Raw genomic sequence first — 18,855 nt, 5'->3', positions numbered from 1 at the left:
GCCCGACACTCTACGGCCCCTACACCCTCCCACTCCCACACTATGAGTGGTGGTCCCGGATGTCTCACCTGTTTGAGGGTCTCCTGTTTGGTCTTGCTGAGCTCCTCGTATTTGAATTTCCACTGAGTGAGTTCAGCCTCCAGCCTCTCGATGCTCTTACTCAGTGCGAGCTTGTCTCTGGGGAAGACACAGAGACATTATAGTCCACATTCACATCTACGCTGCAGCCGAGACAGTGATGGATTTTCTGTGTCTCTTACTCTCTTTCTTTCAGCAGGACTTTCTGGGACTCGTCCAGGCGAAGCTGCAGGGCGTTGAGTTTGCTGGCGTCTTCCTCCACCGTGCTGATGTCGTCCCACAGCTGCCTGCTGCGTTCCTGCCGGCTCAGACCGGAGGACGAGCGCGAGGTGGACGGGTTAACGCCGCCGCGACTTTCCCAGGCCTCCTGAGTGTCACCGTCCGGGGCCCTGGACCGCAGGACCGACTCCAGCACCTCCAAGTCCTGACAGAGCAGGAGACAGAGAGAGGGACGAGACAATAACATAAGGGGGGCATAGTGATAGTGCAATAGTTTGGTCAAGGGGTGGACAATATGGACACAATCCTCTTTCACAGTAAATGTCATTTTATATCGCGACATTGGCTAATATCATAGAGAGTCAGCTTTCTGGAAAATCTACTGAGAAACAGCCTCAGAGCTTTTCATGTTGTTCATCGCTTCACCATCTATAGTCAATAAAGTAGCTAAATATGCTAGTGTAGGTTATCTGAGGCCACTTCGTCGACTTTAGATGGTGTTCACACGTGTTTTACTGGATTTCTTTAATACAATCGCTCTAGGAGAGACGATTAGCGTACTGTTACCATGGAAAACGTCGGGTCCGGTCCAGTGACACGACACCAGAACACACTCGGCACCTGATTGGACGAATGCTTTCCCTCCGTGGGCTGCTGCTCCCAGCTTTCAAACCGGAAACAACTTGGCTTTCACGGAAATAGTTCACCGACACGTGTTTCTGAAAACATTTGAGGCGAGAAATAAGCCGTGCAGTTGCTGAATCTGTCTTTATTTTGGATCAACGAGGCTTAGTTTAAAAGTTTCTAGAGAGTTTCGAGAGGCGGCGAGTCGCGTCGGACGCCCGTGATTTGCATAAAGTAGACTAGACCTCAACTTTATGCCAATCACGGGTGTCTGACGCGACTCGCCGCCTCCGAAAACTCCATAGAAACTTTTAAACTAAACGTTGTCGTTGGCTTATTTCTCGCATAAAACATTTCGGTGAACTATTTTACGTTTCCAAACGAGCCGCCATGTTGGTTCCGATTTGAAAGCTGGGAGCAGCAGCCCACGCGGGAAAGCGTTCGTCCAATCAGGTGTCTAATGGCAGCCCATCAAGCATCCAACGCTGGGAAGCGAGGCGATCCCTCGCGATAAAAAAACGCCCCCTGTGGACACGTACCATAACGTTCCTTAACTCCTTACAAAACATCAGCAGGGATAACGGCTTCCTTTCACTTTCAAATACAATATGAGTCTCATTCCAAACTACTCATATCTCTTGTCCGGACTCATACGAAGCGCTCTGATGTTGAAGGAGTTTTCAGAAATATGGGCCCGTTATGAAACAATATTTCTCTCTTCTGTCCTCACGGTTTTCCACTCCGCCCTCCGTTTCCTCCCTAACAAGGCCACAAATCAAACTCTTTCATCTCTCAGATTCCTGCCAGCCAGAACCCTGACACTCCTGGGTGGGTTCTCCTGACCAAACATTTTCACATCTCATTTTGTTTAACGGCCTTAACAGAAATTAAATTGGAAATGTCGAGCCTGTCCTCCTCTCCACGTAGTAAATCTGTCTGCTTTGGCGCTGCAACAGTAAAAATGTTTCCCTCCTCACCCCTATATCCTTCACAGCATCTGCCAGATGTTGAGGTCTCTGTCTCACACAGGCTCCGTAGGGCTGCGTGGTTCTTTCAGATAATCATCATGCAGCCTTTAAGGAGTCGCTCATAAATATCTAATTCTGTGACTGGGAGTTGTAAAGAAAAAGTCCAACATGATGGACCCTGTGAGAGTTTTATTTAGTGGTGAAGCAGCATAGAGCTCCTGTAGTGGTTATAACACACCACATGATCAGGGCTGATACCGAGCACACTCAGATCCACGGGATCCACCCGGGTACTGACACACAGAGCAGAGACCCGTGGCATCATACGGTATTAAGACCCGACCTGACTCAACTAGACTGAGTATAATTTGGGCTCGGTCCAATCTCGGAACCCATCGGCTATCGGCCTAACGACGGACAAGCCTCTGGGGCGAGGGGCTATATTTCCGGTGTTCTGGTGTGCAATAAATTGAGATTTTTACCCTAACCCTAACCAATATCATTCCTCATTTCCTAAACCTAACCAGTCCAACCAACGAAGGCAACGGGTACTAGCCAATCAGAGGCAGAGTTGGGCAGGTAATCCCTTCACTATAGAGAGGCAAAGTCCCGTCCCTTCCAGTGGATCACCATGGGACCTTATGTCAGAAAAAAAAGATGAACTATAGTCAACGGAGAGAGACAAATATTTTTTGATCCCGTTTGAATTGTACCATGGATAACAAATATGATGTTTGTCAATTTAAATTTAATCTAATAATTATTTTTCATTTTTCATTCTTTAAGTCACCAGAATGAAGGAAACAAAGTCTCTGAAACTCAAATTTGTCTGAGGGAGGACCCCCAGAGCCCCACTTTGGTTTATAAATCCTCCCATTTTTTGAGGTCTCAAGGTTGGCAAGTAGCTGTCTCTTTAACCCAGACCAAAACCACTCACAGCATCCACTGGATAAAAAGGTCAAAGGTCATCAACCAAGAGTCAGTGGACAAACGAAGGAAGACATTCACATCCGATCAATCCCCCCAGGAAGAGCGCCGGTCGTTGATGCCATTTTTCGTAGCGACCAAACGGCGGTACTACAACTTCCATATCCGTCACGTGATGCCATTGGGCCCCAAAAATAGTTTTTCCCATAGACTTACATTGGGAAAGAGACGTCTGTAACTCAGCGGATAATTTTTTTTGAGGGGAATCAACTTCTCAGTACGAACACTTGAATAGTCCTTATCTAAATCATTAGGTCCTAAAAGTTATAAAATGCACTAATAGCCGAATCCAGAGTTATTTCCTTTCCTCTGTTCATGTGAACGAGACCCAGAACGAGGCTGGAGCGAGGGCTGAGAGGCGGAGTTAGCAAGCCGTGACGACAGCGTGACGGCTGTGACCAAGCCATGTGACCGAGCGGACGCTACTGGCCTGCTCCATGGGCCCAATGGATGCGGAAGAACGCCGGGAGATCCGGGTACCTTTTCCAGTCAGAAGTCGAGCCATTTTGGCTTCATGCGCCACTGAGCAACTTTCATAGGAATGAATGGGGCGCCGCTGCCTCCGACGCCGTATCCAGATCTCTTAATACATCCATGCATCCGATGCCAGAGCCTTTTAAAACGTTGAAAAGTCTTTCCTGACAAAGACTGATTGTCAACATCATGATCTTTGAAAGATGTCACTAATAAGCTGTATTAAACATTTTGAGCCGCACAAACTTCACCATTAAATGTGATTTAGTATCATTGGAATACTTTCAAATCCACTAAGGGTTATTTTCAAATCTGCGGTTTGAGGATTTTCCATGACGCCATGTTTGAAAAGTGCGGTGAGGTCGATCTACAAACTGTTTACTCCACAAAGTCTGAGAAACTCACACACAAGTGGCCGACGAAGAGCACATAACATCCTTTTTAAAAACGTTTACATGCTTGACCACTAACAGGTCTACCAAACAGAAAACAGAGCTGTGATGCTGCCGCTGCTGCTGCTGCTGTCGTTACAGATCCTCCCCAACAGAGGGAGCCGCTGTGTAACAGATGTCACTGAGCCCGACCACAAACTGAGCCACATGTGGAAGTACTCAGCGTGTGTGAGAACCAGAACAATGGACGGAGACAGGAAATGAGGCTCTGCTGTGTGTGGGTACCAGTTAGCCACATTATGATGGTGTACTGGGAACGCTACGGCCTCAAAGTGTATTTCTGTTGTCCGTGTATTTGTGTGTGCCTGTGTGCATGTGTGTGTTACCATGGAAACTCCGCCTGAGCTCGCTGAAGGTCAAGTCTGATAGGCAGTGATGTTTATTCACTGCTGCTTTAACACACACACCTTCACTGTGAGGTTACAGCTCACGCACACATATGGTAGTTTGACTACAACTACTACTTCTCCTACTACTACTACTCCTACTACTACTTCTCCTACTACTACTACTACTACTACTACTACTACTCCTTCTCCTACTACTACTACTACTACTACTCCTACTACTCCTTCTCCTACTACTACTACTACTACTACTCCTACTACTCCTTCTCCTTCTCCTACTACTACTACTACTACTACTACTACTACTACTACTCCTACTACTCCTTCTCCTTCTCCTACTACTACTACTACTACTACTACTACTACTACTACTCCTACTACTCCTTCTCCTACTACTACTACTAGTACTACTACTACTACTACTGGGACCATAAGTACTGCTGTCACTATGATTTTCATCTACTAGGGGCTCATCTCATTTATGAAAATAGATGAACTGAATGAATGAATGACTCAATAAATAAATACATAAATAAATATGTCATTAAATGTAGCAAAAATAATATTAAAAATAAATATAGCTATTAATTCATTGATAAAATGTGGCATAAATTGATATTTCTGTTTTAAATCCCTTCATTATTTATTTATTTTTGTATTAATTCCCTTATTTATTTACTCTTCTGTTTCATTTTCCTTTATATGTATTTATGTATTCATTTTTGCATTTATTTTTTATTTATTTTTGAATTTATTTTTAAATGTTTTTCTTATTATTATTTTTGCATTTGTTTGTTTATTTATTTTTATTTGCATTATTTTTTTATTTATATTATATTTATTTTTAAATGTGTTTTTCTATTTATGTATTTATGCATTATTTATTTTTTATATTTCTGCATGATTTTCCCTTTGCATTTCTCACACTCCGATGTCAGGGCAGCCTGGATGCAGTTTATTGCTCTGAGACTGTATAAATGGGTCGGACAAAAGTGTCCCTTTCGTCCCCAGTGGAAATCAGGCCCTTGCCGGTGGCAGTGACGCTTTTATAGCAATTATCAAAAACAAAATGTGATCCCACCTGACCGGAGGGACAGGTCCCCACCAGCTGTTGAGAGGACATTACAGGACAAAAAGTAATCTGGGGGTATGGTGACCCCTGTTACAGGTCAAGCTGCTGATGTCTAACTCACAATAGTCCTGGGCTTGTGGGAAACGCTGTGCCTTAACCCTCTGAGACACACAATATACCAGTTTTTTTTACTGTTTTAGGGGAGTACAGGGGGTTATTATGTCTCATAAGTTGTTGAAGCAATTTTTGGGTTGATATCAAAATTGTTACACAGATTTGGTGCTAAATTGAACCTTTTTTTTCCACTCGAGAACTGATAAAAATTACCAAAAACTTTTGACATTTTGAGATTTCTGAAGAAGAATTGTATTTTTTTGGCAATTGAATGCTCTAGGTCTCTAGTTTGTGGCTGTAAAGTTTCATGAGGCTGTGATTATCCTAGAGGTCACCACAGGTCATTTTATACAGTGAGGGCAGGTTTCAAAAAATTGTCTCACTACAATGAAATGTCTCCTATGGGGACTTACATCATCACACATGAATACAGTTGGGCTCATTGGATCCACAAGAGTCTCAGCTTTACAGTGATTTATGTAATTCAAGACTGATTGGGGACCCCAGTATGCAGAAATATTCAAATACATCATTTTAGAATAGACGAGAATAACACATTTATACTGCATGAAAAAAACTGCATGTGATTATCATAAAGTGGGCATGTCTGTAAAGGGGAGACTCGTGGGTACCCATAGAACCCATTTACATTCACTGATCTGGAGGTCAGAGGTCAAGGGACCCTTTGAAAATGGCCATGTCAGTTTTTCTTCGCTAAAATTTTGCCAAAATTTGGAGCATTATTTATCCTCCTTCCCGACATGGTTGGTACGGATTTATTCTAGTTTCATATGATATCTGGAGCTTCACTCTAGCCCTAAATCTGAACCTACTAGACCTCTGAAAGACAGTAAAGTCAGTCGGGATCGGGTCTCAGGGGGTTAAAGAGCACTAAAAAAACTAAACATGACATTAGCAACAATATAAATGTACCGTCCAGACAAATAGAGGGAACCACACGACATACTGTTAAGTGAGGTCATGTTGTCGGGCTGAGCTTTCAGTAATTTGAGTTCCAGAAGTTCCTGTTTCACTGTGTTTTCAGTATAAGATGGCCTCCTCACAGTGGCTGAAGGCCGAAGTATCTCGTGTGTCGAACACGAACGAGGCCGAGCGAAGCAGCAGGTCAGCTCTGTGTTTGGAAAGAACCGGATATGCTTGAGGTTCAGCGTTGGTCTGACAGAGAAGAAGTACTGCAGCATTACTGAGCCCTCAGGGATCAGCAAGCATCATGAGAACGTGTGTGTGTGTGTGTACCTGGGTATCCACACTGCCAGCGTCTCTTAAATAGGACACCCCTCCCCAACACACACACACACAGAGTTCTGGTGAGCGGTCTAACAGCAGCTAGTCTGGCCTACATTCACTGAGGCTCAGGTCACTTTGTCCACACAGCAGCAGAGGACATGAGCACGCTGATATCAAGCAAGTCAGCAGCACAGAACACAACCCCCCATGCTACTTCACATTAGCATAAACATTCAAACACAAATTCAAAAGGCTGAAAGCTGAACCTGCTCTTCCTACAGTCGGATCTAAAGCAGCAACTTTTTCACTATTGATTAATCTGTCAATCATTTTTTTAATTAATCCTTTTGTTTATAAAATGTCAGAAGAGATTTATGCCGCCGCCAACCAGACAAGTAGCAGCTTACATCCACGTCTGTCATCACTTCATCATTTCATCCTGTTAGACGTTCGTGTGAAATTGTCATAATTAGTATATGAATTATTGAGTTATGGCCAAAAACCTGTTTTGTGAGGTCACAGTGACCTTTGACCACCAAAATCTAATCAGTTCATCCTTGAGTCCAAATCTGAATAAATTCCCTCCAGGTGTTTCTGAGATATTACAAGAATGGTACAAATGGGCAACCCGATGATATAATGCCTTAAAGAGGTATAACAACCAGACAGTCATGCAGTGAATGAACCTGGTAGGAACGTACATCATCATTATGATGCTAAAATCATATCGAAATCCAATATTGTCATAAAAACAGTCATGTTCATTGATTTTAAATGTTGCCTGTGGGTTAAAGGCCCTGACGCACTAAGCCGACGGTCAGCTGTCGAACAGTTTGGGGTCATAGGTGAGCGTTTGTCGGCTTAGTTTTTGCGGTGTGTCCCGCACCGTCAGCTCTAGTCGGCTGTGTCGGAGGCTTTTCAGGCGAATTGTGCCAAATTTGAAGAAATACCTTCTCGGGGTTCCTGAGATTTCGTGTTCACAAGAAAGGTGAGTAATCTGTAAGGTCACAGTGACCTTTGGCCACCTTTACCTTACAAGTAAATAGTAAGTAGTAGTAGTAAGCAGTAGTAGTAGTAGTAGTAGTAGTAGTAGTAGTAGTAGTAGTAGTAATAATAGTAGTAGTAGTAGTAGTAGTAGTAGTAATAATAGTAGTAGTAGTAGTAGTAGTAGTAGTAGTAGTAATAAAGACGTGTTCCATTTTGAACTGATAAGGGACGCACTTTGTTCTGTATTTTTGAGAATCAATTCTTCTTCCCTAAAAAACACACTCAGTAATATCTAAAGCAGTAATATGATATATATATAATATAAAGCAGTAATATTTCCCATCATCTAGCTGCAGGATGACGGATGTGACTTTGCTTCTGTAGCCTAGACAAAAAAACATTCATCTCAATGACACCAGTTGATCAAATGAAAATGATCTAAACACACCTTTTGTCTGTCCAAGTCCACGTCCCTCACCGGTTCTGGCTCCGGAGACCCCGGCGGTCCCTCCCCCACCCTGTCCAGCTTGCCGTCAGCGTTGACCTTAGAGGAGGAGGAGGAGGCCGGGGAGGAGGGAGGTAAAGACGGAGAGGAGGAGGAGGACGCACCGCGAGGGTGTGCTGGGGAGGAAGATGGAGAAGTGGCAGATGGAGGAGGAGGAGCGTCGGTGGCGAGGTCGCCGCGGAGGCGCAGCGTCTCCTGCCGTAGCGTCTCGTTCTCTGAGGTCAGTTCCTGCCGCTCCCGCCGGACGCTGGTCAGCTCCTTGGTGAGGGTGTCCAGGCGCTGCCTCAGCTGACGAACCTCGTCACGTGCACGGTTACGCTCCGAACGAACCTGGGAAATACAGATACAGACGATACAAGATAAACTAATCAGCCTCAAGACAAGACCTAAATCTTGAACAAGTCATGAATAAAGAGTTTCAGTAACCCACCTTGCTCCACTTCTCTCTCCAGTTGGCGGTGCAGTCCGACCACCACCTCATGGTCTTCTCCATCTGGGCCGCTCTGGCCCGAGCCTCCTCCAGCTCCCTGAGCCTCAGCTCCTCCCTGCTCTCCCAGTCGGCCCCAGCGCCCTCGCCCAAGGATCCCAGGGATATCAGCCCGAAGCCTCCCAACCCGGGCGACAGCAGCAGCGGGGGGCTGGAGCTGGGGGTTCCTCCGGTGGGGCTGGGGGTGTGGGTGAGGCTGTCCGGGGAGCGGATCCCCCTGTCGGACCCCAGACCCAGGCTGCACAGCAGACCGCCGCCGCCTCCGGGTGACTTACCGCCATCGGACAGGTGGGGGCTGGGGGTGTGGTTCATGATGGAGGCGGTGGTGAGGAGGATGAAGGGGGTAGGGGGGTGTGAGCGGAGGGGGATTCAGGAGAGCGTCATCCTCTTCAGGCACTGATCAGCCTGGAGACAGAAACACACAAACAGGAAGAAATGTTACTCAGCTATCAGGAGAAGATCTAAGTTAAAGTGGATAGAAACGGAGCAAATACGATTAAAAAAAGTTATTTTCTTAAAACAGTCACTTTATCCTGAGAGTAGTGCATGAGACAGGTCATCTGAAATCTTCATGAGGAGGTGCAGAAGTCTAGTTTTCTCTCAGAACACTTGAATTACAATATGCTGAAAGGTTATTATGGAGTCTTTTGCCCAATGATGCCAAAAAACTGTTGCCTACTTGAGCTTTAACACGTACGTACACGGACATCTGTTACCCTCGTGTGTCTGGAAAATGGGCTGAATTTGAGAATAAAACAATTCAAGGTTGATCAGAAAAAGTGAGGAATCCAACTTTACAACAGAAACAGTCCGATGAAATCACTGACAGACACACGGTGCTGCCTTTAGGGAGGAAAAACCCCCTTGTCTGCTTTCTGAACCTAATCAATCCAAAGACAGGCTGACAGCTGCTACACATGACTGAGACTGGAACTACTTCTACTGCTTAATGGGAAGCAGCTTCATGTAAAACAGAAAACAAATGGCCCTGAGAACACAGACAGACAGATGACTTTCAAAGTAAGAATCTAAACACAAACACACTGTATCTGACGTATGTCCGGAACAGTCATGATTCCTTACAGCTGCACACCTGATCCTCTCGTGTTCACGCTCTCATCTCCGCCTCTCACAGCACGCCACTTTCACCACTCATCAGTCATTCTCTGACTCATCCCCGATTCCACCACAACCCCTTTTTAAATCAAAATATTTTTATCGAGGTTTTGCAAGATATAGCAAAAGTGCAGCAAAATGAACTTAATTTAAATAATTCCTGTAAATTTTAAAGATTTTTTTACCAAGTTTCTGGTGTACGATTTATTATTTTAATAATAAATACTATGTACGTATTGGTTACATTTAGTTTTACAAAGTTAGGAAAACAATGTTTAAGTCAAGCCTGATGATGCCATAAAAGAATGATCCCAATGACTTCCACACAGTGAGGCATACAGTTTATTAATTAAACACTGGTATCGGATCGGTACTCGGTATCGTTCGATACCCAAAGTCCAGGTATCGCTATCGGTTCTGAAAAAGTCGGATTGGTGCATCCCTAAATAGCAGCTAGCACCAATGCCAACAAATAAATAAGTCAGAACAAAGGATGTATATAATCTATGTATATCAACAATAAAACAATTCCCCATGGGGCCCCATACTTTTCCCATGTGAATATTGAAGCGAGTATCGGATTTTCTCAAGTGTTAAGCAGGACATGATGTCCGCCAACCATTGTGTGTGAGTGTATGAGGGAAGCGCCCTTCCACCTGAGCAGGATTGCTCGCGGAGCCAGAAGGGAAACAAAGGATAAGGTACTGATGGCGTCAAAACGTTAGTCTTTAAATAAAGTTTATTGCCTAAAATCTGTGTGCTCCAATGTGCTTTGGACCTGCTCTCTGAAGTCTCTCCTGTTAAAGGATAAGGTACGATGTCTTTCTGCAGTCATTTGCGTCTCACCTCCGGTGACCCCAAACGGAGCAACCAGAGGATTTGGTTCCAATCTGATGTTTGACACCTGAGATAAAGTGTGAAAGATCTCTATCCAATACTTGGTAAGACTTGACCAGTACATGTGAATAAGGGAGGCTTTAGAATTGTCACAGTTGGGACTAATCGTAGGATTACATGCCAAATAGTTTGGCTGTGGAGATATGAGCCCTGTGCACCACTTTAAACTGAATTAAGCCACTACAAACCCTTTGAATTCAGGCTAAATTTGTGCAGCATCACTAGCAAGAATATCCCCCTTGGTCCTCATTTGTCTAAATCCTGCTCTCCCTCCATCTACAGACGGATTATACTGCACCAATATGTAGATTCATAATTTAATACTTTTCATTCACATGTTTCTTTTTACTTTCTGGCGATCCCATAAACATTTGCAAGATAGATTGTTTGTATTTTTCTTCGGTGTAGGCCTATAATAATAATAAAACACATTTATAGTGTAATGACTAAATGTTTCCTCGGGGATCTGTGGGCCAAACTGTGATTTTATCTCCCCCGTCAGTGCCAGCTTTGGCTTGAGAAATCCCGTAGAGAAAAATACCATCTCTGGCTGTGGTGAAGATGGCCTCAAACTGTCTGGGCCAAGAAAAGCTCTACTCCTTCCTGTTTCCCTCCCACCGCTCCTCCTCCTCCTCCTCTCGCCCCTCCAGAGGAAGTTTCCGGAGGAGATCTGGAACTGTGGGAACAACTCGCAGGGAACAGGAAGTAAAGGAAATGAAACAGGTTCAGCTTTAGCAGGTGGGGGGCTTAGTGGAGGGTCAAACCACTAAAGACAAACAATATGATTGACCTTTAGAGGTGGCATATTCAAAAGCGTACTGTATACTAAGTCTGTCCCATAGTGGACGTATACACCATAACGTCACCCACTGGTTTGTGGACTCTGGTTTTGAAGCCTTGAGTTTGGCATTTTGGCCGTCGCTATCTTGTTTTTTTTTTGGAGCCAGATGTGACCATATTTGGAGGAGAGGGTGGAGCTGTGGAGGAGCGACGCCCGGCAGGGCATAGCAAACGCTAAGTTACTATCTAACGCTGAGTACACACTACATAAGAATCAAGACGATTTTGGGCCCGCTTCCCTCCTCCCGACGATCGTCAGCAAGGCCCAGATTTTTTGATGGTTCTAAAGATTATCTTTCCAGATGTTCCTGTGGTGTGAGGTATGTTAAGAGAGTTTTTTACATCCCATGATCGGCTCAGAAGTCCATCCTGGCCGCACCAATCTCTAAACATGTTATGATCTGATATCCTGTTGTGTGTGTGGAACCCCGAGGACAGACGATGACGCAGTCACGTGGGAAAGAACGATAAGAACCAAACTGACTGAAGCAGGAAGGACAACCAACGCCGTCACGGCAGCCGAGGCTAATGCATGAGCTAATGCAAAACACTAAGCATAAAGTTGTAGTAAGAGGTAGCTCAGAAATGGAAGACCTACTTGTTGATTTGTGGCAACAACACAAGTGTTTATTTAACATGTCTCCATGACTTCATCCATCTGTCCTTCGTGAATTTTCAGTACAAAGTAAAAACTAACATCGCTAATTCTTCCTGCCCGTCATAAGCCATGTTTGTTCACACTAAAGTCACGTTTGATCGCGAGAGATGTCGCGAGATTTCCCTTTTTTTTTTAGTTGGTACTCTTGTTGTTCATGAATGAATCTGTTAGTGTGTGGTGTGCTGTTTTGGCCAAATCGTTGCTCTCCACACACTATAGGAACATTAAATTTAACACAACATGTCGTTATGTGTGGGCTCTCTCACATTTTAAAAATCTATTAAGATTTGAAAAATCTTTTAGTGTGGGCCAGCCTTAACGCTAGCTAGCTTGGTTAGCAAGGTGCATCCGAACAGCCAAGAGTGTCTTTTAGTACAACCGAACGCCGGACAACGCCGTGGTAGCGACCTGTCAATCACAAGGTAGCCCCGCCCTAAAGCATCCCCTGCTTTATGGTCTATTTGACTCTAAATGGGATCATAATTTACTAAATGAACATCATGCTGTATTGAAGAAGACTTGAAACTAGAGATTGAGACCATAAACTCATGTTTACAATGTTTACTGAGGTAATAAATCAAGTGAGAAGTAGGCTCATTTTCTCATAGACTTCTATACAATCAGACTTCTTTTTGCAACCAGAGGAGTCGCCCCCTGCTGGCTACAAGTTTATGACACTTCAGCATTGGCTTCACTTTTCTTTTTTTGGAGATGCATCAGACAGAAACCATTCAAAGTCTCTTGTATGTGGACCTACAGGCTTCTGGATAATTCAATTAAATCGCTTTATTAGTGACAGTATATTATTCCTCTCAGCTCCTGAATGTTTGTTTTTCACTGTCATCTGATTGTAACTGTAATACTGTAATACTGTTTGGATGATCCTACTTGTGTTCATTATGTGGAACTTAAATAAAACTCCACTGAGTCTTGTATTTGTGCGAGTCACAGGATAACCTTATTAACCAAGCGTGTCCATTTATGGTATTGTGACGGACCCACTGACTCCAAGGCAACTTCCTGTTTGCATCCCACAAAGCAAAATGGGAACTTTTGTTCGTACCAAGCTGTGAAAACAAAACAACAAAGAAAACAATATTGTTGGAACAAGGATCAAAACTAAATGGAGATCAACACAGTCTCTGGCAAACAGACGAATCAAACATTTCCTCCTGAAGAGCAAAGTAAACACAAAGCAACGAGGGAGAAAAACTACACTCAGGGTTTCATTTCATCTCTATACACAATGAGCTGCATTCACTGTGACCGATCCAGCTTCTCCTGTTCCAAATCTCATCCTCTAGTTCATCTCCCAGTTAAACATCAGGACAGTAACTGGCAGCCATACACACACACACACACATGCACACACATGCACACAGACACACACCATAAACCACAACAGCCTATTCATGAAAAATCCCAAATCTGGGTCAAAGTCTGGGAAAGAGAGTTAGTGTGCGGAGGATGGGGGGGCATGAGGAAGGCCTGACAGAGTTCACCACAGCAGTAATTCTTTATGAAAACTTCAGCTCATGAAACACACACAACGCCATGTGTTCTGGTGACGCATCGCTTTGAATTTAATGACGCTCTATTTTAACAAACTGAGATTCTTCCCAGAAAACCTGCCAGTTAATGAGGACTTGAGGAGCAGATTTATTTGCATTAAAAGGCACAATGAGTAGGATTTACCTAAAAAAACTGTATAGACAGAACGGGAATATTACGCGGCGAAAAAGTAGAGTACTTTTTTTTTGTTGGAACAAGGTTGATTTTTCTGAGCTTTTGCACCGCGAATAAAGGAATCAACCACTCACTCCTTCCATCCTTACCTTTCACAATAAAAGCCCTAGACATATAACATTCGCAGGCGAGTATTTAGAATTTTTTTGTGTCGTTTATTTGGTTTATTCTGGCTCTCCAGTCACAACCAGCATCCATATACAGTACATGCTTCCATGCACAAAAGACCGTCTGGACGAAAAACCCACTAACATCTGACTTTTGTCTTCAATGGGAAAGGTTACAATCTGCATTCATTCCCAGGACAAATGACTCGGCAGTAGTCACGGGTATTTATCGGCTCAAACTCCGATCGTAGGTGATGGAAACATGACACCCGGCTGCACGCTAATTTTCCACCCTTTTCCGGTGCGATACTATCTGACACACGTTGAAGTGAATATATAATAAATACAATTAACAGGGATTTGGACAATTATTACAATTTATTGTAAAAAAAAAAAAAAAAACGTCTTTGTTAGTCTTTCCACTGTTCCAACAATCACCAACTTTGGTTTGGTCAAAATAAACCCTTAATTCACAGAGTTAGATGTGGAAAGAAACAGCCTTTATATGCTCTCCTCAAAGCCACCAGACTCCATTAACAGAAACAGTAATTTTACCTCGCTCATTGTTGTAAAACACTTCATTCAAACTCAACAGAAACAAACAAAAAAAACATCTTGGTTAACGTTAGTCTTTCCACTGTTGCAACAATCACCAACTCTGGTTTGGTTGAAATAAACCCTTAATTCACAAAGTTAGATGTGGAAAGAAGCAACCGTTATGTTCTCCTCAAAGCCACCACACTCCATTAACAGAAACAGTAATTTCGTTGATCCTTGTAAAACACACTTCATTGAAACTCAACAGAAACAAAATAAAACTCATCAAAACCTTCTTTGTTAGTCTTTCCACTGTTCCAACAATAATAAAAAAAGAAGTAACCACAGTAATATTTTCATTGTTTACCAACCCTATTTTCTGGCGCGTTTGCGAAGTTGAATGTGACACACCAGATAAAAACAGAAAGGTACACTCATCTACTGGCAACGAGAAAGGAGCCCATCACCTATTTTAAGCAGGACTGATTAACAGTCATCTCCTCGGCCAGGGAGCAACATATGAAGAGAGGAGAGTAGAGGCAGGACGTCTTAGCATGTTCATATACATCCATGTAGGAATGTGTCATTCATTGTTAACCTGCACTAACTTGCACTGGAACTCCCTCTTTCCAGCTCCCTAGAACAATATTTCTGGCTGGGTGTGTGGTATGCGCTAGTTGTTTTTTCTCTGCTTCCTACACTGGACTTCAAAATCTCTGTCTTATTTTTTCCTCCATATTTCAGTTCCAGCATCTTTATGTCCGTAAAAAGATGCTGCATGGTGCAGCAACAGCACCAGTATGTGTGTGACATAAATGAAAACATCACTAGCATAAAACTATACAGAAGTATACGAGAGTAATTATTCTGTGCAATCAGGGTTTATTTCCTTCCACAGCTACATTTGCACATTCACTACCTCAATTATTTTTTATTAAAGAACAAAATAAGTATCTTGCACACTTGCTAATGTATCCAGTATGTTATTGCACACTTGCAAATTTATATAGTTGGTTATTCTGTGTTTATAATTTAGATTCTGTGGATTCTGATGCTAGTTGTAGTAGTCAGGTTTATTTATAGTGTATTCCAATATTCTTTATATTTTGTATTCTATGGATCTATTTCTTTAGTGTTGACATGTACATTTGATGTACTGTTCCTTGGGATCAATAAAGTACATCTATCTATCTATCTATCTATCTATCTATCTATCTATCTATCTATCTATCTATCTATCTATCTATCCAAGCGTGTATTAGCTGTCGTTTGTATCTGATAGGTTTGATCTTATTGAACTCTAACCTGCTGCCACGAGGTGTCACAGACTGAGGAAGTATTCACTGGCTTCATCGAAATAATGAGAAATGTTCAAGCCCTTCAAAATCCATAATTCAGAATCCCTATAATTCATTCACTTTTTAATCTATAAATTTTAAAAAAAATGGGATAATTTACAATTTCCCCAACGCTCAAGATGACATCTTGAAATTACTAGTTTTCAGAAAAGCAGCAAATCCTCCCATTTGAGAAACTGGGACCAGAGAACAGTTTTTTTGCTTATATTGTTTGGGCTTTTTCCTAATGTCTTAAAGGTACTATAAGTAACAATGTACGTGTTTTAATCACTTTATATTGCAAATATGTGTACGTATTGTAACGTAACTTAAAAACGGAGACCTTACCCGACTTTCTCGGTTGCCAGTCTGTGGACTGAATTCTATGTAAAGGACTTCGAGACTGTTTTGCGGGGAAAATCCAAAGAACATGACGTTTATGCGCCTTGTCCAATGCCAATGCCAATGGTCCAAATGAAATATAGGAACATTACAGAACATTATGTAAGGGATAATGACTGAAGTGCTGTCATTATCAGGAATTAATGGACAACATGGAGAGCTGTCATGGTGTGGTGAAGGTGTCATTAATAACAAGGATCTTCTGAAAGTTACATGTAGTACCTTTAACATCTACACCTTTATGAGCGGGAACAAAACCACTCAATCATACAAACTGGGACCAGGAGCTCCATTTCAGTGACGGATTTCTGTTCTGTTGTCTACAAAAAAATGATAGCCCCAGTATCCAAGAACAATGTAGAGAACAGGAGGGACAAAAACAAGAAACAGGAAGGGAGAAACGACAAGAAACATGTAACCTGAACATTAGATTGTTAACCAGAGAAAGATTAAATGATTTAGACTCTAATGTTTCCAGCAGCAGTTATAGAGGACGCCATATTTCAGACATTCTTGGCAACCTGTTGACATCACGTCTTTTAAATACATATTTGCACAGAGTTATGTATTCCAACCAAAGACAGTGGTTGGTTTAAGTGTTGAGATTGCTTTTAAATTGCAAATAAAATCTAATTACACAGATTATGTAGTTGACTTTTAATACAAAATACCAATACCTATAAACCACTGAGGGGCGAACAGGAAGAACTGGTTTGGACTCATGTTCTAGGCTAAAAACAAACCAATGTCCAGTGTGCTGTATACCTTTGGATCTTAATCCATTTATTCACAGTTGTTTTATTCTGATTAACAATGTTAGTATTATCATTAGCGATTTCCGTGCTGAAACACACCTAAAACTAAACAAAAGCATGAATGAAATATAATTAGGGCCGTCAAAGTTAACGCGTTAACGCATAATCGCTTTAACGCCACAAATGTTTTGAATGCATTAACGCAATCAATCTTTCGGAGATTGTAGCGGGCTCAGTTTTAACATACGTTGTCGTGAAGGAGGTTAAATAACGCTCCAAACTTGCGCTAAATTTTGGCGAGGACAAACTGTCAAAGCCATTTTCAAAGGGGTCCCTTGACCTCTGACCTCAAGATATGTGAATGAAAATGGGTTCTATGGGTACCCACGAGTCTCCCCTTTACAGACATGCCCACTTTATGATCATCACATGCAGTTTGGGGCAAGTCATAGTCAAGTCAGCACACTGACACACTGACAGCTGTTGTTGCCTGTTGGGCTGCAGTTTGCCATGTTATGATTTGAGCATATTGTTTTATGCTAAATGCACCTGTGAGGGTTTCTGGACAATATTTGTCATTGTTTTGTGTTGTTAATTGATTTCCAATAATAAATATATACATACATTTGCATAAAGCAGCATATTTATTCCACTCCCATGTTGATAAGAGTATTAAATACTTGACAAATCTCCCTTTAAGGAACATTTTGAAAGGATAAAAAATGTGCGATTAATTTGCGATTACCAATTTAATCGACTGACAGCCCTAAATATACTTTATATTGTCCCTGCCTCCCTGTTTAGTCCCTTCCAGAGCTGCAGCCAGCACAGTGACTGATGTCTCTGGCAGAGCAATGAAGCCACCATTTATTTAGGATCAGTTGATCGTTAAGCTGATGGATGGAGCTGCGGTACATCGAGAGGAGCCGCAGCCAATCAGAGCAGCATTATCATCTCGTTGACAAGATGGACCAGATAACCAAGAAGTACGAGCCAAACACATTAAAAAGACACAAGCAAATATCAAATTATTATGGACTCAATGCCTCGACGGATTATGATTAATGAAAGATCTTACTGAGTTGGATTATGGATCCAGCCTTTTTATTACTGTTATCTCCACTAGGAGATTAGGTATTCAGTCATGTGTGTTCATCTCTGTGTCTGTCTGTCTTTCCAAGGCTAATCTCACATACTGCTGGACCAATCGGCCTGGTATTTGTCTTTTTACTCATTTATGACTGTATGCTCAAGGACCTCACGCGGCGACAGTGATTCACACATTTTGAAAACACATTTTACTGACTGTTCGTCTGCATAGCAAATGACAAACTGAACCGAGCGCTGACTACAACGGAGCGCGTCTTCTCATGTCGGCAGGAGGGGAAATATTCAAATACACCATTTTTATAAAACGCGAAAATAACACATTTATACTGCATTCAAAAAACTGCATTTTTTACCCCAAACTGCATGCAACTGCACTATCATAAAGTGGGCATGTCTGTAAAGGGGAGACTCGTGGGTACCCATAGAACCAATTTTCATTCGCATATCTTGAGGTCAGAGGTCAAGGGACCCCTTTGAAAAAGGCCATGACATGACATAACTTTGGAGCGTTATTTAGCCTCCTTCCCGACAAGCTATAACATGACATGGCCTAGCTTTAAAACTGAACCTGCTACAGCCTCTGAAAGACAAATCGGGTCTCAGGGGGGGTTAAAATAAAAAGCACTACAAAATCCCAAATTTAAGTGCAATGTCATTTGGTAGCCACAGTTACATCAAGACGAAAATAAGTTCCAGTTAACTCACAAAACTATAATTCACAAGTCAAGCTCAGGCAGCGGATCCCACATGAGAACTGAATGACAACTTAAGTCTCATTTCAAAGCTAC

The 18,855-nt window shown here is 42.5% G+C and overlaps 1 protein-coding gene across 3 annotated transcripts in view; it reads right to left on the bottom strand.

Moving 5' to 3' along the window:
• ccdc102a (coiled-coil domain containing 102A) overlaps positions 1 to 18,855 on the bottom strand; it is a 70,514-nt gene that overhangs the window by 27,645 nt on the left and 24,014 nt on the right. For all 3 annotated transcript variants that reach the window (XM_074659543.1, XM_074659563.1, XM_074659553.1), the window contains exons 2-5: positions 8,506 to 8,967; positions 8,019 to 8,405; positions 261 to 502; positions 69 to 177 (exon numbers count right to left, since the gene is read on the bottom strand). In XM_074659543.1, the coding sequence (XP_074515644.1) occupies positions 69 to 177; positions 261 to 502; positions 8,019 to 8,405; positions 8,506 to 8,874 (1,107 nt within the window). In that variant the 5' untranslated portion in view covers positions 8,875 to 8,967. The remainder of the gene's footprint in view (positions 1 to 68; positions 178 to 260; positions 503 to 8,018; positions 8,406 to 8,505; positions 8,968 to 18,855) is intronic.

This window comes from Sebastes fasciatus, chromosome 2 (assembly GCF_043250625.1).
Source record: "Sebastes fasciatus isolate fSebFas1 chromosome 2, fSebFas1.pri, whole genome shotgun sequence".
Lineage (NCBI taxonomy): Eukaryota > Metazoa > Chordata > Actinopteri > Perciformes > Sebastidae > Sebastes > Sebastes fasciatus.
This window is presented reverse-complemented; position numbering and strand designations above follow the sequence as displayed.